Source organism: Chrysemys picta, chromosome 1 (assembly GCF_011386835.1).
Source record: "Chrysemys picta bellii isolate R12L10 chromosome 1, ASM1138683v2, whole genome shotgun sequence".
Lineage (NCBI taxonomy): Eukaryota > Metazoa > Chordata > Testudines > Emydidae > Chrysemys > Chrysemys picta.
This window is the reverse complement of record NC_088791.1, coordinates 314,568,121-314,595,163: the sequence shown is the minus strand read 5'-3', so window position 1 is coordinate 314,595,163 and position 27,043 is coordinate 314,568,121. Positions and strand designations below refer to the sequence as shown.

Here is a 27,043-nt window from a genome sequence, read left to right as displayed (position 1 = left end):
CCTGTCAGCAACACACTAACCACACTGGCTTCCAGCAGCCTTGATTACTACTTGCAAGGTGACCCCAACACACTCCCAGGCCCGAATTTTCCCCAAAACCCGTGTTCTGCACTGTCCAGCCCTCTCCTGGAGAGTTCAGATATTAGAGGACCATTGCCCCTGTAATGGGTCAATATCCAACAGTTTGCTACTTTAATTGGAGTTATCCACACAACTCAGTTCAAACACAGCACTGGATTCATTTTGATTAAAAAATAAAACAAGTTTATTTAACTACAAAGATTTTAAGTGAGAACAAATACAAGGTATTAAAGTCCAAAATGGTTACAAAACATATGAAGACGAAACACTTTCTAGTAACTAAAACTTAACAAGCTAGACTTGGTTCAAGGTAAAATCCTTATCATGTGTTCAACATTGCTGACCTAATTCTCCAGCCAGGATCCACCCCCATGAAGTCAAAGGGCTGGTTCCTTTGTCTCCTTTGCTGAAAGAGAGAGCAAGGTAAGGAGAAAGAACCTGGGGTGTTTTTGCCCCTCACTGTTATAGCCCAACCACCCTTTGAAATGAATCTTCCAGAGGGTTACCCCTAGATAAAGTTCCTTCCCACAGTGAGGATGGAGATATGGAGTCTCATGGTGAAACGGGTCTATGTGATTGCTTCTTCCTGCCCCCCTTCATTGGCAAAGAATGGCCACTTGGCAGGTGATTGCCAATCAACTTTGATTGCACCTGGCTAGAGGCATCCGGTTGTCCTTTGTCTTTGAGATTTACCTCCTCCCCAGACTTGTCAGGTAAACACATTTCAGTCATAATTTCAGTTTATGTTCACAACTTTACATATACTGTTGCTACATACATTTCACCATGACATTATTGACCAGTGAGTTATTAGTTTTCAAATGATACCCCACAAGTCATATTTTATACAAAGATTATAGTTTAGGGAGTGAATATGGGGGTGCATTCGGTCACAGTCTCCCATACCCACTTGCCCTAATCCCCAGGCTATTGGATATTCTGAGGTGGGCATCTCTCACTCTCTTTTTTTCAGTGAAACACTTTGAAAGGTCTAGGTTTTGTCCCACTACAGAATAGGAAAATTTTCAAAACCTGGAACATTTTCAGAGATGAGAAAACCATTCCGCTCCCCCAGCTCCAGTTGTGAATGCTGTTACCCAAGCTGCTGTATAATCTCCAGTAAAGCCAGACCATTTCAATATTAAGAAGATACAGTGTGAAAGCTGAAGAATCCTGCTCCACAAAGACACTTTTTGAGAGCACAAGGACAAAGCAATAGTTCATAAAGCTTAGCATACTCAAAAGACAGATGCCAGTAGAAACTGACCTACTCTGTTGAGCATCCATCTACAAAAATCTAAATTTATGCTCATCTTCATAATCATGTGTCAACAGAGTGCTAATTTTAAAGCATAAATAAGTACATTATACATCAAGAGATAATTTTGTTTTCTTGGTGGTGGGTGAATAAGGCAGGATGAAATTGAGTTCCACCACCGGAAAATAGATTGCATGTTGAGCTGGTCTTTGGAGATGCTAGTGTAGTTTTTTTAAAATATGAATACAACATAGAGCCCAGTAAGATGCCCTTATATTAAGAATCAGACATAAATGGAGATTAAAACTAATCAAGGACCTAAATGGTGAAGCAACAATTTAGATGCATCTTGTGATTGGAGCAGTTTGCTCAAACAGATTAAGGAGGAGGAAGAACTTCTCTAATTGGAAACCCATTGCTTCTGGTCTGGAGACCTGTCCCATTTAAAGCAGGAGTAGCTAGTCACCTAGCTGGGGACAAGATTTCTGTGTGTGAGTAGGTACTACATTGTCTGTCTGTCTGGTGGTCTGGAGATCTGAGGTAGTGAATCTAAACCATGCTGCAATAGTGAGATAGAAATCTGTGTGCAAACGTATATGTATTTAATTTTCTGTTTTCCTATTTTCATAATGAAGTAAGAGCATAACCCTTTGCAAAATAACTAAACCCCAGCTGGATGTCACCTGGGTACTTTAATTTTTAGGGGATTCAGGCTAGTGGTGGATATTATGGCAAGGAGGGTTTCTGGTCTTTGAGAGGCAGGGCTGTGTTGGAACACATGCTCGCAGTGACTCGCTAATGACCATGCCTCTCCACTCTGCTTTTGGGCAGCCCCCTAGTGCACCTTCCCTCCCTAAAAATGATTATTTCCAACCCCTCCCTTTTGGAACAGAGCAGCACGGGGGTTGAGGGAGGAACAAACAGCAGCAAATCTACAAATACTCCATGCAGGCAGATGGGGCCAACAGAGGTAGCATATCAGAGGTTCTCCCTCTGAAGGAGAGGAAAGGGTGGGCTCTTCTGGCATTCACCAGGCAGGACTCCGGAAGTAGGAGCAGTCTTTCAGAAAGTGGTGAGGAACAGGTAGGGGACTGAGGAAGTAACTTCATGGGCAAGTATCCATCTCCTAAGGGGGAACCATTTCCAGACACTAAGATGTTTACATCATGTCTAGGTTACCCCCATTCATTGGGGACTGGGGTCCTGTCATAGGACCAAACCAGAAGCTACCTACAAAGACAAAAGTATTATTTTTTTAACCATTTTAGTGCTAGCTTCAAAAGGTTTGCTAAGCTCATCCTCACCAAAATAATGTGACTAAAATTCTAACTCCTTCTCTTCTCAGTGAACTTTTACCAGTAGTAAAGATATTATACCAAAGATTATGCCTAATACCATAGAAATGTAGGGCAGGAAGGGACCTTGAGCGGTCATCAAGTCCAGCCCCCTGCGCTGAAGCAGGACCAAGTAAATCTAGACCACCCCTGACAGAAGTTTGTCCAACTTGTCCTTAAAAACCTCCAATGGCATGAATTCTACAACCTCCCTTGGAAGACTACTCCAGCACTTATCTATCTTTATAGTTAGAAAGTTTTTCCTAATATCTAATTTAAATCTCCTTTTCTCCAGATTCAGCCCATTACTTCTTGTCCTACTCTTAGTGGACATGGAAAACAATTGATGACCATCCACATTATAACAGACCTTAACATATTTGAAGACTTATTTTGTCTCCTCCTCAGTCTTCTTTTCTCAAGACTAAACATGCCCAGTTTTTTTAACCTTTCCTCATAGGTCAGGTTTGCTAAACCTTTTATCACTTTTGTAGCTCTCCTCTGGACTCTCTCCAATTTTTCCAAAACGTAGCACTGAGAATTGGACACAATACTCCAGCTGAGGTTTCATCAGGGCCAAGCAGAGTGGGAAAATTAGCTCCCATGTCTTACATGCAACTGTCCTATTAATATACCCCAGAATATCAACCTTTTTAGAAAAATGCATCACATTGTTACTATTACATTTATGATCCACTATAAACCCCAGATCCTTTTCAGCAGAACTACCACCTAGTCAGTTATTCATATTTTGTAGTTGTGCATTTGATTTTTCCTTCCTAAGCAAAGTACTTTGCATTTGCTTTTATTGAATTTCATCTGGTTGATTTCAGACGATTTCTCTAATTTGTCAAGATTGTTTTGAATTCTTACCCTGTCATCCAAGGTGCTTGCAACCTCTACTAGCTTGTCATGATCTGCAAATTTTATATTAATACTCTCCATTCCCTTATCCAAGTCAGTAATGAAAATATTGACTAGTACTGGACTCAGAACTAACCCCTGCAGGATGCCACTAGATACGCCCTCCCAGTTTCACAGCAAACCATTGATAACTCCTTTTTGACTACAGTTTTCCAACCAGTTATACACTCACCTTATAATAATTTCATCTAGACCACATTTCCCTAGTTTGCTCATGAGAATGCCATGGGCTAGAAGCTGGGACTGGATGAGCAAGGATGGATCACTTGATAAATTGCCCTGTTCTGTTCAGTCCCTAGAAAGTATCTGGCACTGGTTACGGTCAGAAGACAAGATACTGGGCTAGATGGACCATTGGTCTGACCCAGTATGGCCGTTCTTATGTGGGACTGTGTCAAAAGCCATGCTAAAACAAAGATACATTATGTCTACAGCTTCCTCCCTATCCACTAGGCAGGTTATCCTGTCAAAGAATGAAATTAGGTTGGTCTGGCATGATTTGTTCTTGACAAATCCATCCTGACTATTCCTTATAACCCTGGGGTGAGTTTGTGGTCTGTTAGTTTTAGTTTGTTGTGTGCTTGCTGCTTGCCATAGGCCTGCTTGATTGAAGTTTATAGTGTTGTCTGTTTGGGGGGCTGTGTGCTGAGCCTAGCAGCCTGCTAGGCAAGGCTGAGAGCTTCCTAATGAGGCTCTAGTCTACCATCCTTTGTTTCCTGATCCATTTAGGGTCCCTTGACAAGGGGGCGGGACTACTCAGAGAGAACAGGGGTTTAAAAAGCCAGTTCCTAAGTAACCAGAGGAGATAGCGAACAGGAGCACAAACATGGGAGCTTAGAGAGGGAGCGTGAAAGCCAGATACACCTAATAAACATATTTTTAAACTTAGGCCAATAAACACCTGCCAAAGAAACTAAACAAAAAGTTGCAAAAGTAAAAATAATGCAGGCAGAAGTCCAGCAGCAAAGAGGGGGCTGGGCTATCCAGTTTATTGCACTGAATGCAGCATGTATGATCACCAGCCTTGTGGGCAGGTGGCATGTGTGTGCACATTTGGTACGAACAGTTCATGGCTCTCAGAGACCAAAAAAAAGGGGCGGAACCGGAGGAGCTAAGGCAGACAGAGAAGTACATAGACAAGACTTTCTGGGACACAGTAGAACTGTCCCACCCCTACTCTGACAGCCTTTGTGCTATTCAGGTAGATGAAAGGCTTTGGGAAGGAGAACATCAAACTGGAGTAGAGGGAATGATCATTTACTTGGGACCCTCCTTCCAGCTGACATTGTGGTATCCTCTCGCGCTGAGAATACCCTCCAGGGGCAGGAACTCAGTTATTAGGAAGAGACAGGTAATAGTATGGAGGATTCAGTTATTAGAAATATATAGTTGGGTTTGTGATGACCAGGAGAACCATGTGGTGAATTACCTGCTGTGTGTAAAGGGTGCAGGTCTCCCAAGACATCTAGACAGATTTATACGCAGTGCTGGAGAAGCAGACAGTGGCCATCGTACATGTAGCTAATGCACATTGGGGGAAAAAATCCCAACTATACGTACAAATTTGACTTCTTCATTTCCAGTTTTGGCACATTTAATTTTCTTTGAAGAATTTGCATTTAACTCATAATCAGCGAGGATTTCTGCCTTCCATCGTAACAGATTTTGGATTTATGTTTTTCCAACTCCAAACTGTCTGGCAATTTAACGGCAACTGGTACCAGCTTCTAGTTGTGATATTGCTTTAACATGTTGCTCTAGTGTAAGAAACACTTTGCATTTGCATTTTTTCTTTTTTGCTTCCATGTTGACTTCTTTTAGCTTTAAATTGTAACTTACAGTACACCTTTCGTTTCCACACGTTCACATCTTCCTTTCAAGTTCCTGTTTGTTCAAGTTCAACTTCCAGTTCTGATTCATACACAGACTGAAGGCAGAGTGGAGAGCAGTAGCTGTTGGCTGGGCACCCAGTTCTGATGGTAGCGCCGCCGCCAGCAACAGTGCAGAAGTAAGGGCAGCAGCCGCTGCTCTCCAGCTGCCCAGCTCTGAAGGCAGGGCGGAGAGTGGTGGCGGCTGGCTGGACACCCACCTCTGAAGGGAGAAAGAAAATGTAGTCACTGGTCACAGATGACAGGTAGCTGCTCTTCCATTTCTTCACAGTTAAATTATAGGGAAAAAGTTCTGTGGCCTCTGTAAATAGTCTCTCGTGACAGGTGGTCTCTCTTCAGAGGTGGTTGCTAAGACAGGTTTTACTGTAGGTTTAAACACCTCAGCCTTCTTGACATCATCAGTTATTAGCTCTCCTTCCCCACTAAATAGAGGGCCTACAGTTAAGTTCATCTTTCTCTTATTCCTAATACATTTAAAGAACCTCTTCTTGTCGCCTTTTATGTCCCTTGCTAGGCGTAACTCATTTTGTAAAAACATAAGAACGGCCATCCTGGGTCAGACCAAAGGTCCATCTAGCCCAGTATCCTGTCTTCCGACAGTGGCCAATGCCAAGTGCCCCAAAGTGAATGAACAGAACAGGTAATCATCAAGTGAACCATCCCGTCGTCCATTCCCAGCTTCTGGCAAACGGAGGTGAGGGACACCATCCCTGCCCATCCCGGCTAGTAGCCATTGATGGATCTGTCCTCCATGAACTTATCTAGTTCTTTTTTTAACCCTTTTTTGTGCCTTAGCCTTTCTGATTTTGTCCCTACCTGCTTATGCTATTTTTTTGTACTCCATGTGACAGACAATATCCTGAATTAAATTAAACCTTATTGAATACATTCAATACATTTTGGGTACATTGCATTAAAAATGCAATTGTGTGTGTGTATTGTGGAATTGTATGAATTTAATGGAAAGGGTAAATAGGAGAAGAGCAGTGGGTGCTTAAGCAAATTCACTCAGTTTATAACATCTCCAGAGAAGCTCCCACACCTGGAGAGATAAGTAAAGCGCTTGTGATGGAGCCATATTGGTCTCTTACTATTCTTCCTATCTTTCCTGAGAATCACAATAGTTGGCAATTGTGCATTTAATAGTCACCTTGAGAAACTACCAGCTCTCTTGAACTCCTTTCTTAGATTTTCTTCCCTGCCAGTGCTCTGAGTTTGTTAAAGTTTGCTTTTTTAAAGTCCATTCTCCTTATTCTGCTGCTTTCACGCCTTCCTTTCCCTTAGAACCATGAAATCTATATTTTCATGACCACTTTCACCCAAATTGCCTTCCATCTTCAGACATGCAACCAATTCCTCCCTGTTGGTCAGACTCAAAATAGCTGTCCTCCTGGTTACTTCCTCCACCTTCTGAAACAAGAAGTTGTCCCCAATACATTGCAAGAACTTAGTGGACATTCTGTGTTTTGCTGTATTACCATTGTAACATAAGAATAGCTAAAGACTGAGATTTGGTATATACATACTATATCTTTTTACAAGAGCATTAATGCTGATAGAGTGCAAAGTGGCAATTTACTACAGTATTAGTTTACACTTGTACCACTGTTGTAAAAATATCCAATTTAGATACCCTAGAGCTATCATTTGATATAGGAAGAACTACTGTATCTACAAAGGAAAAAGTGTTACAATAACATTATTCAAAGAACGTAGCTGGGCTCAATAATGTTGTCCCTCTGTCACAAAGGGGGAAGATAACTGCTTTGAGGAGTAGCACAGGAGCTCAGCTCAAACTTAACATCATGCAGCACTCTCCTTCAATATGCGCCTTTTAGTTTCTATCTGGCATATACCAAATGCTCACATATTGCAAAAATATATAAAGTGTGTGAATGAGGCCGGGGTCCTGTGAAAAAAGGAAATATGTGATAATGTAATTGAAGACTATCATATGCATACCCATGTACAAGTGGGCTGAATTAAGTTTGCCCAGGCAACTTTAATTCTGACATTTTCTAACTTTTGAGTGCTTGATTCAATCTTAGCATTTCTTTTACTGTAGTTTTTGTAATGTAATCCCTATATATAATGTGTCTGCAGGAAGATATGTACATATATAGCTTATAAAATTATTGACTGCTTTGGGATTTTGGGGTGAAGACTACTACATAAGTGTAGCCAAAGAGCTAGATAAAATTGTCTTTTCAGGTTTCCCAGATTACCAAAAATGTCTGGTATTCTAAAAGAGAAATCTTTTTAATTACTATCTGTTTTAACTTTTGAAAATACAGCCAAACTCCACAAATATAAAACGTTACATCTATTTCATGGTATAAGTTTATCAATAGGTTCCATTATGCCTCAGTAACTTTATAAGTTCCAACTACCTCTCAAAAATCTCTAAGGTGCACGTGTTTGTGGAATAAGAAGCAAAAATATAAAAAAATGGGACTTTGGAAATAGAGCAGCAAGTTCTTGAAGCTACACACTTGACTCACCCTATAAATTGTCTTCACCTTGATTTTAAAAATCATAATGCCAGCGTTTTGGCAGATCTCTTTACCCAGATTAGTTGCTGTGTGTGATTTAACACCCCAGGGTGCACTGTGAGCATTAGTGCAGTGCATAGATAACTTATGCCCAGCTATTACACTAGCTCAAACTGAAAACATATGAACACAGTATGAAGCAGTAAAGTGAATATTGGTTGGTTCCGCAGTAAACAAAAATGCTATTGCCTCATTTGTGTAGAATTTTTAATGAAGGTCAAGCTCCCCCTAATGGGGAAATAAGTATTTTAGTTTTTTTTCCCACTAAAATGTCAGGTTTACAGTTCCCCTGGAACAGTAATATGCCTGACTTAAGAACCCAAAATGGGCTCTTTAAAAAAAAATCTAATACAGAACATTCCAAATGTATGCACTTCATTTCTGCAGAGAGTTGTTTACTAGTTAATAAAACTTTTTTTTTTATTTTTCATTTTTCCCCAGAATAGCAGATGTTCATCATAGAGCAGCTTACAAGGTGGGAAGCAATAATGAAAATTTACACATCTTGCTAATAAAAGAAAGTGTGGATTTGTTTTAACTATTCAGAAAAGTTGAAAAATAACTAAAATTTTAAAACTGTGAATCAATAGCTGACAGGCATGTGTTATGTCAAAATGAAATGATTTCCTTAAAAAGTAACAGCTGCAAATTCCAAATTAATCCCTTTTCACTTATGCCCAATACTGGTTAGGTGTAAAGTAATTGATAAACCTTAGCTAGTTCTGCTTCTGAAGAGGCCTCTCTCTGCTTTTAACAATATATCAATGACATCACTATTTCCCCTCCACTCAAATAGTTATTGCTTGTGAAAGGTGCCAGGTTGAAAACCAGGGGGACCAAACACAACAAGTACAGTGCAGACAGCTCTCACCCCTGTTCTGGAGGGACCATATCTAGGGGTGAAAAAAAAATTAATCAGTCTTTGTGCCTAGCTGGGGTGGCTGCTGAGACTAATTAGTACAAATTGTGATGGTGATTTCCTGTGAGACAGACACCTGTGGATCAGAAACTGGACTGCGTCCACAAACTCGTTCCATCAAGCTCATTGAACAGCTATGAGGCACAACCAGAATTTTCCTAAGAAGGCGACCCAGATTACCTGCTAAGAAGCAGAGCTCACTATACATGTGCTATGTTCACAATTTCTTTGTCAGTGGGACCCCGCTTTATGCATGCATTGTATTCTGAGAGGCAGGGCCGAATTAACCATCACTGGCCCTAGGCAAACACCCACTTCTGGGTCCCTACCTTCTAATGTGAATAACAAACAGCTGATATATGGGAAGGGAAAAAATACACTTCTGTGCTGTTTTATCCCATACATATTACTGCAGTAAGTTCCCATCCCAGCCTGTTCACTTACTGCTGTTTGAGAAGGAAGCCATTTCTTTACCCAGTGCTGTCCTCTGCTATTCCCAACAGAACCAAGGAGAAAGTGAATCTCAGCTGTGTGCAAGGCCTGTCTCTGCCCACTCCTCCACTGGTGCTCCATCCTTAGAGGTTTTTAAGGCCCGGCTTGACAAAGCCCTGGCTGGGATGATTTAGTTGGGATAGGTCCTGCTTTGAGCAGGGGGTTGGACTAGATGACCTCCTGAGGTCTCTTCAAACCCTAATATTCTAGGATTCTAGGATTTGTGTCTAAACTGAAAGAATTTCACTCACTTGAGTGAGTGGTGCTGTGGCCTGGCACATGGGGTCGTAACCCCACTGAAATATGGCCTGGCCACCCCTCATTATGACAGGGGCAGTTGAGTAAAATTTGAGTGACACTGCGAATGTGACTGTGTGTGCCAGGGCACATGACCACTTCCTCAAGTGAGTGAAGTTCCTTCAGTTTGCGTGCGAATCTGCATGGTTAAACAAACACAAAACCAAAACATTTTGGGACACCACCCCCCCTCCAACAAATGTGGCATGTGCCTGGTTTGCCAATGCATTCATCCAGCCCTGTGTGCATGGGCACGCGTAAGGTTCCCTGTCACGCTGTTGTGCATGCCCTCACTGAGCTGCCATCTCTCCTTCTGGAGTGAGCCTGGAAGCAAAAGTGGAGGAGGAGGAGGAGGAAGCATGAGGAGATAGTGGCCTAGGGTTCTGGGAAGCAGGGAGCCACGTCCAGGAAACCCCCCTCCTGGACAGCTCAGGATCTCTCCCTTCCCCCACAAAGATACCAGAATTGGCTTGAACCTCTCCCCAATTGGAGAGACTGGGACTGTGAATTTGTAGTAGCATTAATCTATGGCTGGGGGGGAGGGGCAGCTGGACCAGGCCACCTGGACCCCGCCCCCGTTCATTGCACCCATGGAACAGCCCTCATATGGGAAAGGCCACCGATCAGGTCTAACTGGTGAGTTAGAATAGAAAAGCTCCCACTACCAAGTCATCTGAACCAACCAGTTCCCATTCATCTACTTAGGGCCAGGTCTACACTACAGACCTATATTGGTATAACTATGTTGCTCAGGGGTGTGAAAAATTCCACAGCCCTGAGTGATGTAGTTATACTAACCTAACCCTGTAGACAGTGCTATGTTGATGGGAGAAGCTCCCCTGTCGGCATCAAAGCACCTTCACTAAAGTGCTACAGCTGCAACTGTGCCTCAGGAGCTCTCGCTGTATGTGAAGACAAGCCCTAAGTAGGGTAACAAAAGAAATCAGTTATAAATGTTGGCAGATTTAACAGATTACAGAGTTGGTCATATTTAGATGTCTAAAGCTAGCCCAGAAACCATTACCTGGAGCAACACCTTTAACAAAGCAATGAGGATTGCAGACATCACTGAAAGAAGGAATAAATGGACTTGATTGATAGACTGTTTCGCTTATTTTATGTACACTCTGAACAGCTAGAATCACAGTCTAGTCCAGAATCATAATTCACATAACATCGAAATTCATTGGCTAAGTTTTGTGTATGTTTTGGAGTAAAATTGCACATCTTCACACCAAGATGCTTCGCTGCCTGCTCCTCCATGACTGCACCTGAAGCAGAAAAAAAAAAAAAGGATTTGATGACAAAGAAAGGTAACAGCACATTCTATGTTTTTTTCTTTAAATTGTCCCTCTAGCATCCCCCTATTTTTACTTCCCTTCCACAATCCTCTGTAAAGCTCTGTGGCATCAAGCACTCTTGGGCCACAGAGCGGGTTGGAGTCCCAAGGGAGGGAAAAGGAAGGAGAGAAAGGAGGGAAAAGGTCTGAGAATGGTTTTAGGTGCCTTCTCGGCTATCCCCTTCCCCTGGGGCTGATTGTTCTCCCTTGAACGTGCTCGACTGTAGATCAAGAGCCAAATGAGACACAGACTCAAATTTCACACTGCTGCCATTTGATGAGTGAGTAGCTCCAGAGTGTCATATTTAAAGCTACCCAGTTCAAAACCAGAGTTGCTCTAGGGAAGTAACACACTAGAGCACTAGAGCAGAGGCTCCCAACCTTTACTTTTCAAGTACAACCTTCTTAAAAAAACTCAGGGAAGAGCTATGTGGCAGCTTAAACCTCAGCCAGCAGCTGCAGAATTTAGGAACTTGCAAATTCCTAAAGGCAGCAGCATTTTTCACTTATTTTCAATGAGTTCAAATAAATTTAAAACTATTTGTTTAAAAAAAAATCACCCTTGAAAGTGGTATTCATGTTAGTGTAACTAAACTTAAATAACCCCCTTAATTACAGTGTGTGTTCCTGTCAGAGAATTCTTATTTGATTAGAACAACACTATTCTTCTCTTAGATGATCTCAAAGCAGTTTACAAACAACAAATAAGCTCATAAAAAACAATACCTACTTCACAGGGGTATTAACAGTTAGCTAACCTGAGGCACAGAGCTCGAGTGTGTGCTCAACTTCACACAGCAGTCAGTGACACAAGTGGGAAGAAAACTCAAGAGTCCCAAGTTTCAGTTTTTTGCTCTAAGCCAGGGTTTCTCAAACTTCATTGCACTGCACTGTGACTCTCTTCTGACAACAACAATTACTACATGACCCCATGAGGGGGGACCGAAGCCTGAGCCCGCTGCTCTGGGTGAAGGGGCCATTGCCCCAGGCGGGGGGAGGGGAGAGGAAAAGCCAAAGCACAAGGGCATCAGCCCAACGCAGGGGGCCTGTAACCTGAGCCCCTCCACGCAGGGCTGAAGTCCTTGGGCTTTGGCCCTGAGCGGTGGGGCTCGGGCTTCATCCCCGGACCCCAACAAATCTAAGTCAGCTCTGGCGACCCCATTAAAACGGAGTCACCACTTTGTGGTCCTGACCCACAGTTTGAGAACTGCTGCTCTAAGCACTAGACAAATCGCTCTCTATAAACAGAACAGACTCTCAATGGTGTTCAGCTCCAGAAATATATAGGGATTCCCAGGCATTGAATACACATTCCCTATGTGTACTAGGGGCATTAGGCATACACAGGCTATAAAACTGTACAGCTCAGTGGTCAGGATTTCCTAAAAACAATGCATTTTGTCCTAATTAGGATACAACTAGAGCTGTACTAAGAAAGGCAATTCCGTTTCATCGATGAGCACAAGTGTATTGATAGACCCATTTATTGCTAAAGGTAATGTAGAAGGATTCTGCCACTGTTTAAAATCTCAGCCCTCGGGGCAGTTAAAATGTTAGGGAACATACGTGAATAGTTAAAGAACCTACAGCATAGTAACAGTACTTGTTAGTTCTGATTCAGAACAAAACCCAGAATTTTTGAAGTTCTCCATGAAAGGGAATGGAGCCCTGCTCCAGGCCAGTCTGCCTGGTGGGCTGTCCCAGAGCCAGGGACCCTGAAGACTCTGGAGTCCCGGACTGCAGGGTGGCCTGGCAGGCAGGAGCTTGGCAGGCAAGCCGGAAATAAACCTGCCTGGCAGACAGGGTTCTGTTGGACCCCTGCCTGGGTTCCACTGGAACATCACCAAAATAGATAATAAAAATATTTAGAGCAACAACATCGAGTATATTTTTTCCTCTCTCAAAAAACACAGATGCTGTACCTGTACAGAGCAGAATCTTTCCTTTTGTTAAGTATTTGATTGTCTCTGCTGTTTTTCTGAGACACTCTTCAGACAGATAGGGTGGATCCGCTAATACTATGTCAAAACTGTGTGGTATGAGATTTCCAGGTAAATTCAATGGGTTGTTGTAATCATAAAAGATAAATTCCTCTCCATATACAGAAAATCTTTTGTCATATTCCAGTATACACACTGAAAAATCTTTGCCATCCTGTTCTTTCAGTTTCTGGTAAACACTTGGAGCACTAACACAGGCTATCCTGAAAAGAAAAAGAAATAATTCAGAACCTTCTTTTTAACAGACAAAGATTATATTAGAATTGGGCGCAGACCATAAGATTTAGATTTCTAACACCCCAAAGTCAGGTCTATTTGCAAAATTAGATCTGGATTTTGACCTCTCTTTGAAGCCCCAAAAGTTCTGAGGTACTTGGATCCTGGGTTTTGAATTGGACCTCACTTTTAAGTTATAACCTTTTGCTTTTACTTGGATTTCTGCTTTTAATACATTCACTATAATTTTGCATTGAACAAACCAATCAACCACAACAAGCCTCTCAGTATAAAAGCCATAATGATGCATTCATTTGAGCAGAATCTGCTGTCCCCCAGCAGGGATCAAGGCCTGCCTCTTTGTATTAAAAATGACAGGATTTACATGCAGACAGTTATGAAGGTTAACATCATGCTAATCATGCTAATGATAATAGAGTACTAGCAGCATAGATAATCAATGGTATGGCTGCTTGTAGCACCAAGCTGACTAACCTCAGAAAAGTCTATTAAACTATGTGGATTTCATCATGGTTGCGTTTAAACTCAACAAGGACAAATAAAATGCTACACCAATCTATTTGCACAGGAAGAACCTTCTAAAATTAAATCTAGATTGCATTACAGATTTATTCCCAGTTTCTCATCTGAGTGATCCTTCTATAGAGAGTGCCAATTTCATGTACATGCAATCCAAATATAAGAATGTATGTTGCCTCATCCCTTTGCTTTGTTTATTCCCTTTGCTCTTTCCAGCAAACAGGGTATTGTAATTAACAAGGCTCCTGAGATTGCAATTAGAGCTGGTCAGGATTTTTTCAATTAAATTGTTTTGGGTCAGAAAATGGTGATTCAGCAAACTAACTTCACTCTAGAACAGTGTGGTAGTTAGAGCACTCACCTGAGATGTGGGAGACCCAGCTCAAGTCCCTGGTCTGAATCAGGCTAAACAGGGACTTAAACCAGGAACTCTCACATCCAAGGCGAGTGCCCTGACCACCAGGTTATTCCAGGGGCAAGGGAGTGGGGAGTGTCTGTATGTTTTTTTCAAAAGACCTCAAAAGGTCTTGGTTTCATCTTGATACAGAATGAGAAAAAATTTTAAATCTCAAAAATGTTCACAGGACGGGAAAACCATTTCCCACCTCGCTCTAACTGCAATACTCTGCCAACACACAAGAACAAAGAGAGGCAGAGCAACATGAATGTGTATATCCGTGAACAAAACAAACCTGATAGCTCTGGTTTCTTCAAGGCCTACCTGCCTGGACATGTCCTTTAAAATTACAGTAGAACCTTGATTTTATAAAGACCAATCTTACGTTCAACAAACCACTTTTCCTGACTGAGGCGGGGTGGGGAGAAAAAAATCACAATGAAAATTATGTTTAGGAAGAACAAGTCAACATCCCTTTACAGTCCAATGCCGTCAGTGCACTGGAAATCATTTTGCAGTGGTTTGAAGAACAAGAAGAACATGATGCAGTGTATCATACTGCACTCTATGGGCCATATCTACTTTAATTTTGAAATGTTCCATTTTATGAAACTTTGATTTAATGAACTCTTAAATCCTCAATTAGTCATAAAATACAGGTGCTAGTGTAATTACAGCCCTTTGGTTGAATTTGTTCACAACAGAACATTAGCTGGTAGCAGCAACAAGCAAATAATCTGTAAGAATAATATATTTAACCATAACTATAAAAAATACACTTGCTATATTTTTGGTCTTGAAATACCAACCTATCAATCAAGATACTGGATAATCAGTTACATTGAAAAAAAACATTGTATGGGATACTGTCTTCATACTATCTGTATTCAGTTTTGTATACCAAGTATTCTAAGGAGCAGAATGATGGAATAAATAGTTCTGACACTCAAATAGTGATAACTTCAGGTTTAGACTGCGTAGTCTGGCAAAAGTTTCTACAGTTCTAAAAATAACCTTTCTGCGTTTCTTTCTGAATCAGACTGCCAAGTTAATCAGCAAAGCTATCTTAAAACCAAAGGAATTGCAATGATATTTCTTCTTTGCAATTCAATTTAACTAAGTAGTAAGATCTGTGTTCAGTTCACAAGAAACCATCATTAGGAACATGCAGAAAGTCTGCATGAACATCTTACAGCTAGACACCAATGTTTAACAATTTTAAAAAAATTAGGATTTGGAAGCAGATTTGTAACAAAAAAGCTCAGAACCAGTATTTAGCTTAGCTTAAAAAAAAAAAAAGCTCTCAGCAGACAGATAACAAGCCCATACACATTCTCAAAACAAATGTAATTACAATAATTAATATAGGTTTAATATATTATAAATATATTACCGTATATACTCTTCATTAGCCCATTCGTTTATAAGCTGACCCCCCAAAATGGGTAGGCAAAAATAGCAAAAACTGTATGACCCTTTCATAAGCCGACCCTATATTTCAGGGGTTGGAAAACTTTGGCTTTTTGTTTACCTGGAGCGTTCACAGGCACGGAGCCCCTCAGCTCCCAGAGGCCGCGGTTTGCTGTTCCCAGACAATGGGAACTGCGGAAAGCGGCGCCACTTCCCGCAGCTCCCATTGGCTGGGAACAGCGAACCGCGGCCACACGGAGCTGAGGGGCTCCATGCCTGCAGACACTCCAAGTAAACAAAATGACAATGTATCAGATATTCAATTCAATTATTCCATAGAGTTTAAAATCATCAAATTTTGGTGTAGACCCGTTTATAAGCCGACACCCGCTCTGATGCATCACTTTTTTACCAAACCAAAAATATTCGGCTTATGAACGAGTATATACGGTAGGTTTTTAGGCCCTGATTCAGAATATGCTTAAATGTATGCTTTAGTACCTTGCTGCACTGGGTACATAAGCACTACTTACTGAGCAAAGCTTGTTTTATAGCAATATGCAAACAGAATTGAAATTTTAATAATAAAGTTCAAAATAATTTTTTTCAAAGACGAATTTTTGGGAAAAAACAAGATTTCCTGTTATGTTATTTTAATGGACAGAGGGGGATAAGAAAGGGGGAAACTAAGTCACAATTTAAAAAATAAAAACAAACAGAACCCCAAAACAAAACATAAAAAAGGACTCTAGTCTGTGGTTTTTATTGTGTGAAGAAAGCAATCCGGAGTGAAGCTTCCAGTCTCTCTCCCTACAAACATGCCTAAGGGCAGGTTTACACTAGGAACGCTACATCAGTGCAGCTGCACCTCTGTGGCATGTCTGGTGAAGACGCTCTATGCTGAGGAGAGAGACCTCTCCTGTCGCCATAATTACTTCACCTCCGCGAGAGGCGGAAGCTATGTAGGTAGGAGAGCATCTCCTGCTGATACAGCGCCAGTGTGGACAGTGCTTAGGTCGCTGTAACTTGCGTTGCTCATGGGGGTATCTTTTTCACACCCCTACGTGACGCAAGTTAGATCGACTCAAGCAGTAATGTAGACCTATCCTAAGAGCAGAAGTTTAAAATAACGGACATGCTGACTGGTGTGGTGTTGTTAGTTATTAATAAAATGAAAGATAAACATTTGTACAGCACCTCTACTCAAGGACCATAAAGCACTTTACAAATATTAAGCTGCAAAACACTCCATGAGGTAGATATGGTAAGTGTGATCAACTAGGCTGGTTAATGAGTTGCTCAGAGCCACATAGGGAATCAGTCACAGGCAGGATTAAAATCCAGGCCTTCCAACTCCCAGTCCTGTGGTCTAACCATGAAGTGACTGCTAATCATAGAACTGGAAGGGACCTTGAGAGATCATCTAGTCCAGTCCCCTGCACTCACGGCAGGACTAAGTATTATCTAGACCATCCCTGACAGGTGTTTGTCTAATCTGGATTTCTACTTCTTACTACCAAAATTCTGATTTTTCTGTACTATCTAGAGAAACATGGTTGAAAGTAGCCTACCTAGAACATTTTAAGTAAGAAGAAGCACAAAATGTTTAATTTATAAAATAATTAAGAAAACCTACCTGCCACCTCTTCCAGCTGCCAGAACAGCTTCATTAGCCAGGCACAATGCAGTTTCATCATCGTACCAAAACTGGCTCAACTGCTGGGGAAAATCATGCACAAACAATTACTGACAGGATCAGTCTTTCTGACTGGGCAGTATATGACACTTTTTGTTAACCAAGATCAGCCCCATTCTAGGAAAACCAAAATCCACAACAACTTTTTTGTATCATAAATTGCAATCCTGCACATCTGAACAACTCTTACTAACTGAGCTGGAAAAGAGATTTCTTTACTGACAGTTTTGTTATTTCCTCTATAAACTAGTATTTCAAGCTGATAAATAGTAGCTACTTCACACTTACATGTTGCCAGAGTTTTATAAAAATCTATTACTATTTCAACAAAACCAAGCTATACCAGACTATTTAGATTATTCCTTTATTTAGTACCTTTGCCCTGTTACCAATGCTGAATCCAAATCCAAATATATTGTTTACCTGCAGTATGCAGATATTTTAACTCCCAGTCTTTAAGTAGTTTAAAATTGTGTTATTAAGAAGTCATTCATTTATTTTGAGGTTGGGAACAGTTTATACCAGCTCAGGATTGTGAAAGGCAAAGAGATAGCCAGGGTGGAGAGATGGGAAAAGTCAAGAAAGTGGTAGCAGTGAAGAAAAGGAAAAATGAGATAGCAGAGGGTAGGAAGGAGAAAGTCAGGGATGACAGCAATCAGAAAAAAAAAAAAAGGGGGGGGGGGCGGGGAACAGGAAAAGGAGAGCCAGAAAACCTCATGGCCAGAATCATCAGTCACAGGTAAGAAGGGACAAGTCACCTGTCCAGGTAAGGTAGGTAAAAAACAGAGAGGCATGATGGGAGAAGAGAGGGAAGAGTGTGCTATTTCCACATTATTACAATGTCGCGATTGCATCTCTTTCACACACGCACCAGAGGAAAAATCTGTACTTCCTCCACCCTCCCAGTCTGGAACTAAAATTTCTAGAGAGGGCAGCTACTTGTCTTGGCATCTTTTCTCCCTTCCCCCCCGCCCGTGTCAATTTCAATTAGTGCCAGATAGAACAAACCAAACAAACAAGCAAACAAAAAACACCACATCCAGCTTCAATAACAAGTCAAGCAGACTTTGACTTTTATAGTGTGGAAGCAGCATCATTAGATTCCCCCACTCTTGAAAATGCCCTTTTTCATTCCCCCTTCCTCTTCACTTCCCAAAAGAAGCCTCACATTTCTGCTCCTCTGTAACTGGGCACTACAAGTAATTGAATTGCAGTCTCTGAAGTTTAGTTTCTTACCCAGTCCTCCTCTATTGAGCCAACGGAATACTGTTTAAACCCTTGGGAGATCTTTGTGTCCTCTCTCTGTCGCTGATCTATATAGAACTCCTGCAGGGCAGCCAGCGTATGGGATGAAAGCTGAGGGATGTCGTCGTCATCATCATCATCACCCATTCTCTAGATGTTAAGAAGTGTTTAAACTCAGCTTTTCTCAATGACAATAGCATTTAGTAAAGACCAGCTCATTTGAGATAAAACAGCAAACAGTGAAACACCTACTAACCAGAAAACTAAACTTCCTGAAGCCAGGAGCCAATAAAATAAAGCACATTCTCTCTTGCAGTGTAAAATGGAGGTTGGATTGGATGGGTAATATTTAAATGTATCAAATACCTACCACCCATCGGCAGATATGAAATAGTCTGTCTCCAAGCCCAGTCCAGGGCAGAGTCCCAGAACCATTCCCTTTCTTTACAGCTGAGGGCTGACTGATCTTACTGGTGTGTTATTCTTCCAGGACCACTCACCATTTTTTTACTATCAGCCTCTAACTAATTAGGCCTTTTGTGTACTTTTCAAGTCCTGTAGAATTCTGATCCTGCCTTTCCACCTAAAAAGTGTGATGCAATTAGTGCTAAATAATTAGCAAGAACTAGAACACATTTCATATGGTCAGCTCACCAATATAAAGCATGTTCTCCTGTTAACTTGTTGGAACAGGCTCATGGTTATTAATCAGGCGGAAAATGATCAATTGCCTGCAGGAATAATAACTGACACGAAAGATCTGCATTACCAGGAGTGAAAGGGGGTGGGGAAAGCAGACTCTCATCTGTGTTTATCATTTTCATAATGAAAATTCAGTCACTTAACATACCACATTACATGGGATTTCTTTCAGTGTTAACAAGCTAACTGCAGAAAGCAGCCATCCAGTACAGAGATAATGCTACAAACTACTATTAAGAACATATTGTAAAATGATCATATTATGTAGATTTATTTTTAAATATCCTTTTCAATAAAAAGTGTATTAAAATGTATAAATTGAATTTATTAATTATAAGCCCTTTACAAATTTAGGGGCCGGACTCTGTTGCCCTACACCTTGTGTAGTCATTTCCAGCAGCGAAATCTGAGTGTAAAATGCCACTAAATCAGAATGGTAGCATTTAACCCCATTAAACAGAGCAAGTAAAATAAAAGGCCCTAACTATAAAATGAAAATGTCAACAAACTCTTTGGAAGTACTACTGGCCACTTCGATGTTAACAAACTAAGCACAAAACTGCACAGCAGTCAGTTTGATAAGTGATGCTCCGGAGTCATCAAGAAATAAACTTGTGTCCTAGGATCAATATTGCCCTCACCTCACTCGAATATCACATTATACAAATATGTCCCTAAATGCTGGAGAGTCCTCCATAAGCCAAAACAAAGCAGACGGGAGGCTCATGAAGACATCTCTCCCAAATGTCACTGCATGACTAGAAATTTGTATATTTACATATATGAATGGGGGCCACAGCTGGATGAACAGGCACACTGTACATCAATTGAGAAGTTCTGGCATTTTTATAAATGACGTCTGAATCCTTCAACCGAGTTATCTCATCTTGTACCGCTTCCTTTAACTCCAGTCCTTACCCTCTGCATAACTAAAAGGCATTTGTTACACCTTCCCCACCATTATTTTTAGAAATGGTGGTGTTTAGGTAATACAAACATTCATAACACTGCCATGCTTCCCTTGGACAAAATGCAGCAAACTTGGTACCTTGTTGGAAATGCTGAGAGTAATGATGTGAGAAAGAAAGAGATCCTGCTGTGTGCTGCAGAACCTGTCTTTCTCTTCTTAATATTTGGAAGCATGACTGGCCAAGTTGTAGTTGTCTGGGACACAGGTTAATTAAGCAGTAAGCATTAATATGCTTAATAAATGTCTATCCAACCAAAACAACCTGAGAGAAACATACCGCTGTACTTTGGTGCTCTGTAAGCAGTATAAAGAAGAACAGGAGGGACAGCCGTGTTAGTCTGTATCCGCAAAAAGATACAGACTAACACAGCTGCTACTCTGAAACCTGTAAGCAGTATGTGTATTCAAATATTATTTCTTTACTTTATATAGATAGCACCGTTGTGCCTACTCCAAAAGATATACAATTCCCCAATACCTTAATGCCCATTTTGGATTGGATTGGATTCTTTGGCTGAAAATCTTAAAACCTGAGATGCATTTTTATTTTTGTGCCAAAGAATTATTTTAAACATATATGATGATGTTTCGTACTAAAACATGGTTGAATAAACTGGCAGGTTCAAAGTGGAACTCCTTGGCCATTGATACTTCTGTTTGTAGGTAATCTCTTGCAAATCTGTTTACGTTCTTCTTTTCTCTGCCGAATGCTATACTGAATGGACAAGTCTCTTCCTTCATAGATGTGCTCAGTGTCTCTTCTGTAACACATTACAGATATTATTCACACAACATGGTAAGCAGGTAGGTTTACAAGGACAGCCCTTGCTGAAAGCGGAAGATTGTGTAATTGTGATGAACAGGGTACTGAGGGAAGTGGTGGATTCTCCATTTCTTGATGTCTTCAAATCAAAACTGGTTGCCTTTCTGGAAGTTACGCTTTAGCCAAACACAAATTATGCATTACTCAAACACGTGCAGGAGTAACTGGATGAAGTTTTATGGCCTGTGATATACAGAAGGTCACACTTGATGATTTAGTGGTCCCTTCTGTCCTTAAACTCTATGAATTTGTTGGAAGAACCATACTATTTTTTTGTGAAAGTTAAATACAATCATTCTCTCACTGGAAACAGTGCCACCTGGTGGAGTAATAGGTCAAATAGAAATCATTAGACACCTGATAATTACTAGGAAGAAGTGATAAAGAAGTTTATTCTTTCAACAAATGTGTTTCACCTACTTCTGATCGAAGGATTCAACAAAATAATGAAATACTAATATTTAATATTAAAGAACACAATAGTATATGTAATCTGAATGTAATACAAGACTGTAAATTGAGGAATATAGCCTCTTCTCCATGCAGAAATGACTGTTCATGGAAGTTGTGCATAAGCATCAATGGAAACTATCCTTTATTATTATATAATCTAAAAATTAGGGCTGTCAATTAATCGCAGTTAACTCACGTGATTAACTCAAAAAAATTAATCACGATTAACCGCAATTTTAATCGCATTGTTAAACAATAGAATACCAATTGAAATTTATTAAATATTTTTGATTGCTTTTCTACATTTTCAAATATATTGATTTCAATTACAACACAGAATACAAAGTGTACACTGTTCACTTTATATTATTTTTATTACAAATATTTGCACTGTAAAAACAATAAAAGAACTAGTATTTTTCAATTCACCTCATACAAATACTGTAGTGCAATCTCTTTATCATGAAAGTGTAGCTTACAAATGTAGATTTTTTTTTGTTACATAACTGCACTCAAAAACAAAACAATGCAAAACTTCAGCGCCTACAAGTCCACTCAGTCCTACTTCTTGTTCAGCCAATTGCTAACACAAACAAGTTTGTTTACATTTAAGGGAGATAGTGCTGCCCTCTTCTTATTTACAATGTCACCAGAAAGTGAGAACAGGCATTTGCATGGCACTTTTGTAGCTCACATTGCAAGGTATTTACATGCCAGATATGCTAAACATTCATATGCACCTTCATGCTTCGGCCACCGTTCCAGAGGACATGCTTCCATGCTGATGACACTCATCCAAAAAAAAAAAGTGTTAATTACATTTGTGACTGAACTGGTTGGGGAAGAATTGTATGTCCCCTGCTCTGTTTTACCTGCATTCTGCCATATATTAAATGTTATAGCAGTCTTAGATGATGACACAGCACAGGTTGTTCATTTTAAGAACGCTGTCACTGCAGATTTCACAAAATGCAAAGAAAGTACCAATGTGAGATTTCTAAAGATAGCTACACCACTCAATCCAAGGTTTAAGAATCTGAAGTGCCTTCCAAAATCTGAGAGGGACAAGGTGTGGAGCATGGTTTCAGAAGTCTTAAAAAAGCAACACTCCGATGCAGAAATTACAGAACCCAAACCACCAAAAAAGAAAATCAACCTTCTGCTGGTGGCATCTGACTCAGATGATGAAAATGAACATGTGTCGGTCCACACTGCTTTGCATTGTCATCAGCATGGACGCATGTCCTCTGGAATGGTGGTTGAAGCATGAAGGGAATCTTTAGTGCATCTGGCACATAAATATCTTGCGACGCCAGTTACAACAGTGCCACGAGAACACCTGTTTCTCACTTTCTGGTGACATTGTGAACAAGAAGTGGACAGCATTATCACCTGCAAACGTAAACAAACTTGTTTGTCTGAGCGACTAGCTGAACAAGAAATAGGACTGAATGGACTTGTAGGCTCTAAAGTTTTATATTGTTTTATTTTTGAATGCAGTTTGGTTTTTTTACATAATTCTACATTTGTAAATTCAACTGTCATGATAAAGAGATTGCACTACAATACTTCTATTAGGTGAATAATAAAATACTATTTCTTTTGTTTTTACAGTGCAAATATTTGTAATAAAAAATACATATAAAGTGAGCACTGTACACTTTGCATTCTGTGTTATAACTGAAATCAATTTATTTGAAAATGTAGAAAACATCCAAAATATTAAACAATAATAGAATACCATTTATTTAAACAGTGCAATTAATCACGCGATTAATTTTTTAATCGCTTGACAGCCCTACAAATTGTATAATTCTTTATGATAATTAGCCATAAATATAGATGTTTTTAAATATAAAGATCTACCCTTTTCTTTTCCCACCCTTAATTCTCAATATCCTAGTTACAACTATGTTCACCTCCCATAATTCTTTGCCCAGGCTTCTCTCTCTTTGCAGCACTCTGATCAAAACATGCATTCTAAACTTGATTTGCTAAGATTGCACGTGCCATCTGACCACTTGCTAAGAGGTTATATTTAACATGGAATGTTCATTAATCCTCAACTGTGAGATAGTCAACTGAACAGTGCTCATTGGGAATGTTTAGTCTGTCACTCCACAGACTCAATGGAAGTGTTTGTCTCTATAGATCAGAGCCCTGACCGAACACACACAGGCCTTTTCAGAATATCATATAGTAGTTAATTTGGTTTTCAGACTGGTTTGGCAGAAAGGGGACATATTTATTATCAATTTGAATGTAGAAATAAGTTCAAAAAATGGGTTCCAAAAACTGGCTTTTTTATGTCCTCTTCTCCACCCCATCAAAAAAAAAAAAAATTGATTCAGTTTTACAGGGCCTAAAGGCTAAACCCTGTGCTTTAGAGTGTAAAGACGCCTGGCTCACTGCTTTCACACAAGCAGAAAATTCTGCAGTCAAGCTACCCAACACAAATACATCTTTTTAAGACTAATTTTGTTCTTAGTAGTCTGTTAAATTGCCTAGCATAAACACCTATAAAATTATTACTAATATAATGCGGGGTGAAGGGATAGCTCAGTGGTTTGACCATTGGCCTGCTAAACCCAGGGTTGTGAGTTCAATCCTTGAGGGGGCCACTTAGGGATCTGGGGCAAAATCAGTACTTGGTCCTGCTAGTGAAGGCAGGGGGCTGGACTGGATGACCTTTTGAGGTCCCTTCCAGTTCTAGGAGATAGGATATCACCATTAATTTATACTCTTGCTATTGGCTCTGAATTTGACCAATTCTATCTAGCGCAAATCATTCCGAAGCCCAGATCAGAATCAGGATAAAAATGACATCATTGCAGATCAGTAGTTCTCAGCCAGGGTTACACGTACCCCTGGGGGTATATAAAGATCTTCCAGGGGGTAACTCAACTCATCTAGATCAGTGTTTCTCAAACTGGGGGGTTGCAGACCCAAGGGGGGATCACAGGATGGGTTCAGGGGATCATAAGTGCAGAGTCAGCATTAGGGGGTGGCAAGCAGGACAACTGCCCAGGGCCCCGTGCCACAGGGGGCCCTGCAAAGCTAAGTTACATGCTTCAGCCCTGCTGCTGGGGCTTGCTCAGGCTTCAGATAAGGCTCACAAGTGAAAAACAGGCTCAAGTATCACACTGAAACGTATGTACAATATTTATATTCCGATCCATTTATTTTATAATTATAGGGTAAAAATCAGAAAGTAAGCAATTTTTCAGTAATAGTGTGCTGTGATACTTATGACTGATTTTGTAAACAAGTAGTTTTTAAATGAGGTGACATGTAGAGTATGTAAGAAAGGGCTACAGTAGTCTGGAAAGGTTGAGAACCATGGCCGTAGATAGCCTGATGCTGGTATAAGTTGCCAGTACTTGGAGTGGCCAACAAGACCACGTACTAGGTCTGTGTTTCTCCAGTAAGCGACTCAACACTGGAGACAAAAACTGCATTTTCCTTCTTTGCTATTTTTTTCCTCTGCTCTCTTGTATTTGTCTTGTTTTTCTTCTAGAAAATTGGATTGGATTTTAACACCATCACCAGCTCATCTCAACTAACAAGGAGGCTTTTCCTTCTACAGACTCTCTATAGCTAACACAAAAGTGAACAAGGGATGTTGTTAAAAAGAAAGCCTTATTTAAATACTTTACATTTCAAATGCTGAATTGTTTCCCCCCCTTCATTTCCTGTACCTTTATTGAAAACTTAAAGAGGATTTATAATGTGTTTGCCAATTGCCCTGGTATTAAACAGCCTAAGGTCTGTATACCGACTCTGAACCTTCTTTAACATCGAGTTTGATGCTGGACGGTGACTGGGTCACGTTAACTTTTTAGGCCCATATAATCCATCAAAATTAACACAACAGAAGTCCAACGCTCCGCCCCCGCAACTCAACACCTCCACCAAAACCACCCCTCCCCCCAACCCAACCCCAATGCTCCCCCTCCCCCCAGCCTCCCCCCAAAACCCACCCCTCCGAACCCAACCCCAATGCTCCCCCCCAACCTGACCCCAAAGCTCCCCCCAAAACCCACTCCTTCCCAACCCGACCCCAATGCTACCCCCAAAACCCACCCCTCCGAACCCAACCCCAATGCTCCCCCCCAACCTGATCCCAATGCTCCCCCCAAAACCACCCCTCCTCCCAACCCGCCGCCAATGCTCCCCCCAAAAACTACCCCTCCGAACCCGACCCCAATGCTCCGCCCGCCCAACCACACCCCACACTCCTGTTCCTGGAGCCTTCATCCCATCCACCCCCAGCCCGAAGGCGAAGCGGCCTCATCACTTCACTCACCGCGGACACTGCTCGCTCCGGGCGCGGGCCCGACACCCCGACACTAGAGACTGAGACCTACGCGAGCGACCAGGCGCACTCCCGCTGTACGTGCACGACCCTGCCAGCGGGGGCGCGCACGCGATGCCGGCTGCGCCCGGTTCTGGTGAGTCTAGCGACCCATCGCTCCCGCCCCCTGGGCACGTCACAGTGGGCGGGTCTCGCCCTGTGGCTGAGAGCCCGACGCTCCCGTCGCACGCGGCCCGTTCCCTGAGCCTCGTGCGGGGCCGCGCGCCGGCCTCGCTCAGTAACTGCAGCCCTGGGGGGCGGTGCTCGGCCCAGGGCACCGTCAGCCCCGCACGCTGCCTTGGCCAGGGCTGCCTACGCGCCCCGGGTGGAAGGGGACGACGGCCCCGCTATAGCCACTGCTGCAGCCAGGGGGATCCTGCTGTCCGTGCTGGACCTGGGGTCTGCTCCGGCGGCAGCCCTGCCTGCCTGGCCCCACCTGCAACCCCAGGGGTTGGATTGTTTTAGTTTTGACTTTGGGCCTTTTTGAGTCGCTTTCTCTTGTTCTCGGGCTTTTACTTAAATCCTCCCTGCTAAAGGTTGGTCTCACAGTGCTGTCAGGGTACTTGTCTTCAGAACAGGGCAAAAGGAAGCTCTGGAGTGAATTATAGGCCAGCCTAACTTCAATACCCCCCAAAATACAGGGTAAAATACAAATTATTAATCAGTTTATTAAAACCTGGAGGATAATAAGGTCATAAAAGTAATAGCCAACATAGGGACAATTTATGCCAAACCCATCTAATTTCCTTCTCTGACAGGTAGGGTTGCCAACCCTTCCAGATTGGCCAGGAGTCTCCCAAAATCGGGTTTGATCTCCCGGAGGCTACTGAAGCCAAACCAGTAGATTTTAGGTCACTAAAAGTCCAGCGGCAAAGCAGGGCTAAGGCAGATTCCTCCCTACCTGCCCTAGCTCTGCACGGCTCCCAGAAGTGACCGGCACATCTGGCTCCTAGGCTCAGGGGGTCTCTGCACCCTGCCCTGAGCACCAACTCCACAGCTCCCATTGGCCGGGAACCGCAGCCAATGGGGGAGCTGCGGGGGCAGCGCCTGCAGGCAGGGACAGTACACAGAGTCACCTGGCTACCTAGGAGCTGGGTATGCCGGCCGCTTCCCAGGAGCCACCTGAGGTAAATGCTGCCTGGCTGGAGCCCA

The 27,043-nt window shown here is 41.7% G+C and overlaps 1 protein-coding gene across 7 annotated transcripts; it reads right to left on the bottom strand.

Moving 5' to 3' along the window:
• Positions 1 to 241: 241 nt before the first annotated feature.
• EEF1AKMT1 (EEF1A lysine methyltransferase 1) lies at positions 242 to 26,014 on the bottom strand. 7 transcript variants are annotated; one of them, XR_010601032.1, is made up of 7 exons: positions 25,844 to 26,003; positions 18,581 to 18,739; positions 17,285 to 17,367; positions 13,008 to 13,288; positions 10,771 to 11,017; positions 10,545 to 10,667; positions 242 to 5,688 (listed from the first exon to the last, which is right to left on the bottom strand). XR_010601032.1 is itself a non-coding variant. In XM_005304384.4 (5 exons), the coding sequence occupies exons 2-5, from the start codon at positions 18,734 to 18,736 to the stop codon at positions 10,863 to 10,865; spliced, it is 675 nt and encodes a 224-aa protein (XP_005304441.2). In that variant the 5' UTR covers positions 18,737 to 18,739; positions 25,844 to 26,014; the 3' UTR covers positions 242 to 10,862. The 7 variants fall into 7 exon arrangements, 2 of the variants coding, with proteins under 2 accessions (XP_005304441.2, XP_005304442.2); XR_010601029.1 differs by having other exon boundaries at positions 10,545 to 11,017; XR_010601030.1 differs by having other exon boundaries at positions 242 to 10,667.
• Positions 26,015 to 27,043: the final 1,029 nt, after the last annotated feature.

What these genes read in the sequence shown, in the direction of transcription:
- EEF1AKMT1 (XM_005304384.4), bottom strand. Translation starts at nt 18,736, where the DNA reads ATGGGTGATGATGATGATGACGACGACATCCCTCAGCTTTCATCCCAT. An exon ending in GCTCAATAGAGGAGGACTGG is followed by an intron (nt 17,368 to 18,580) that starts GTAAGAAACTAA and finishes GATTTTCCCCAG; the next exon opens with CAGTTGAGCCAGTTTTGGTA. An exon ending in AAAGATTCTGCTCTGTACAG is followed by an intron (nt 11,018 to 13,007) that starts GTACAGCATCTG and finishes TTTCTGCTTCAG; the next exon opens with GTGCAGTCATGGAGGAGCAG.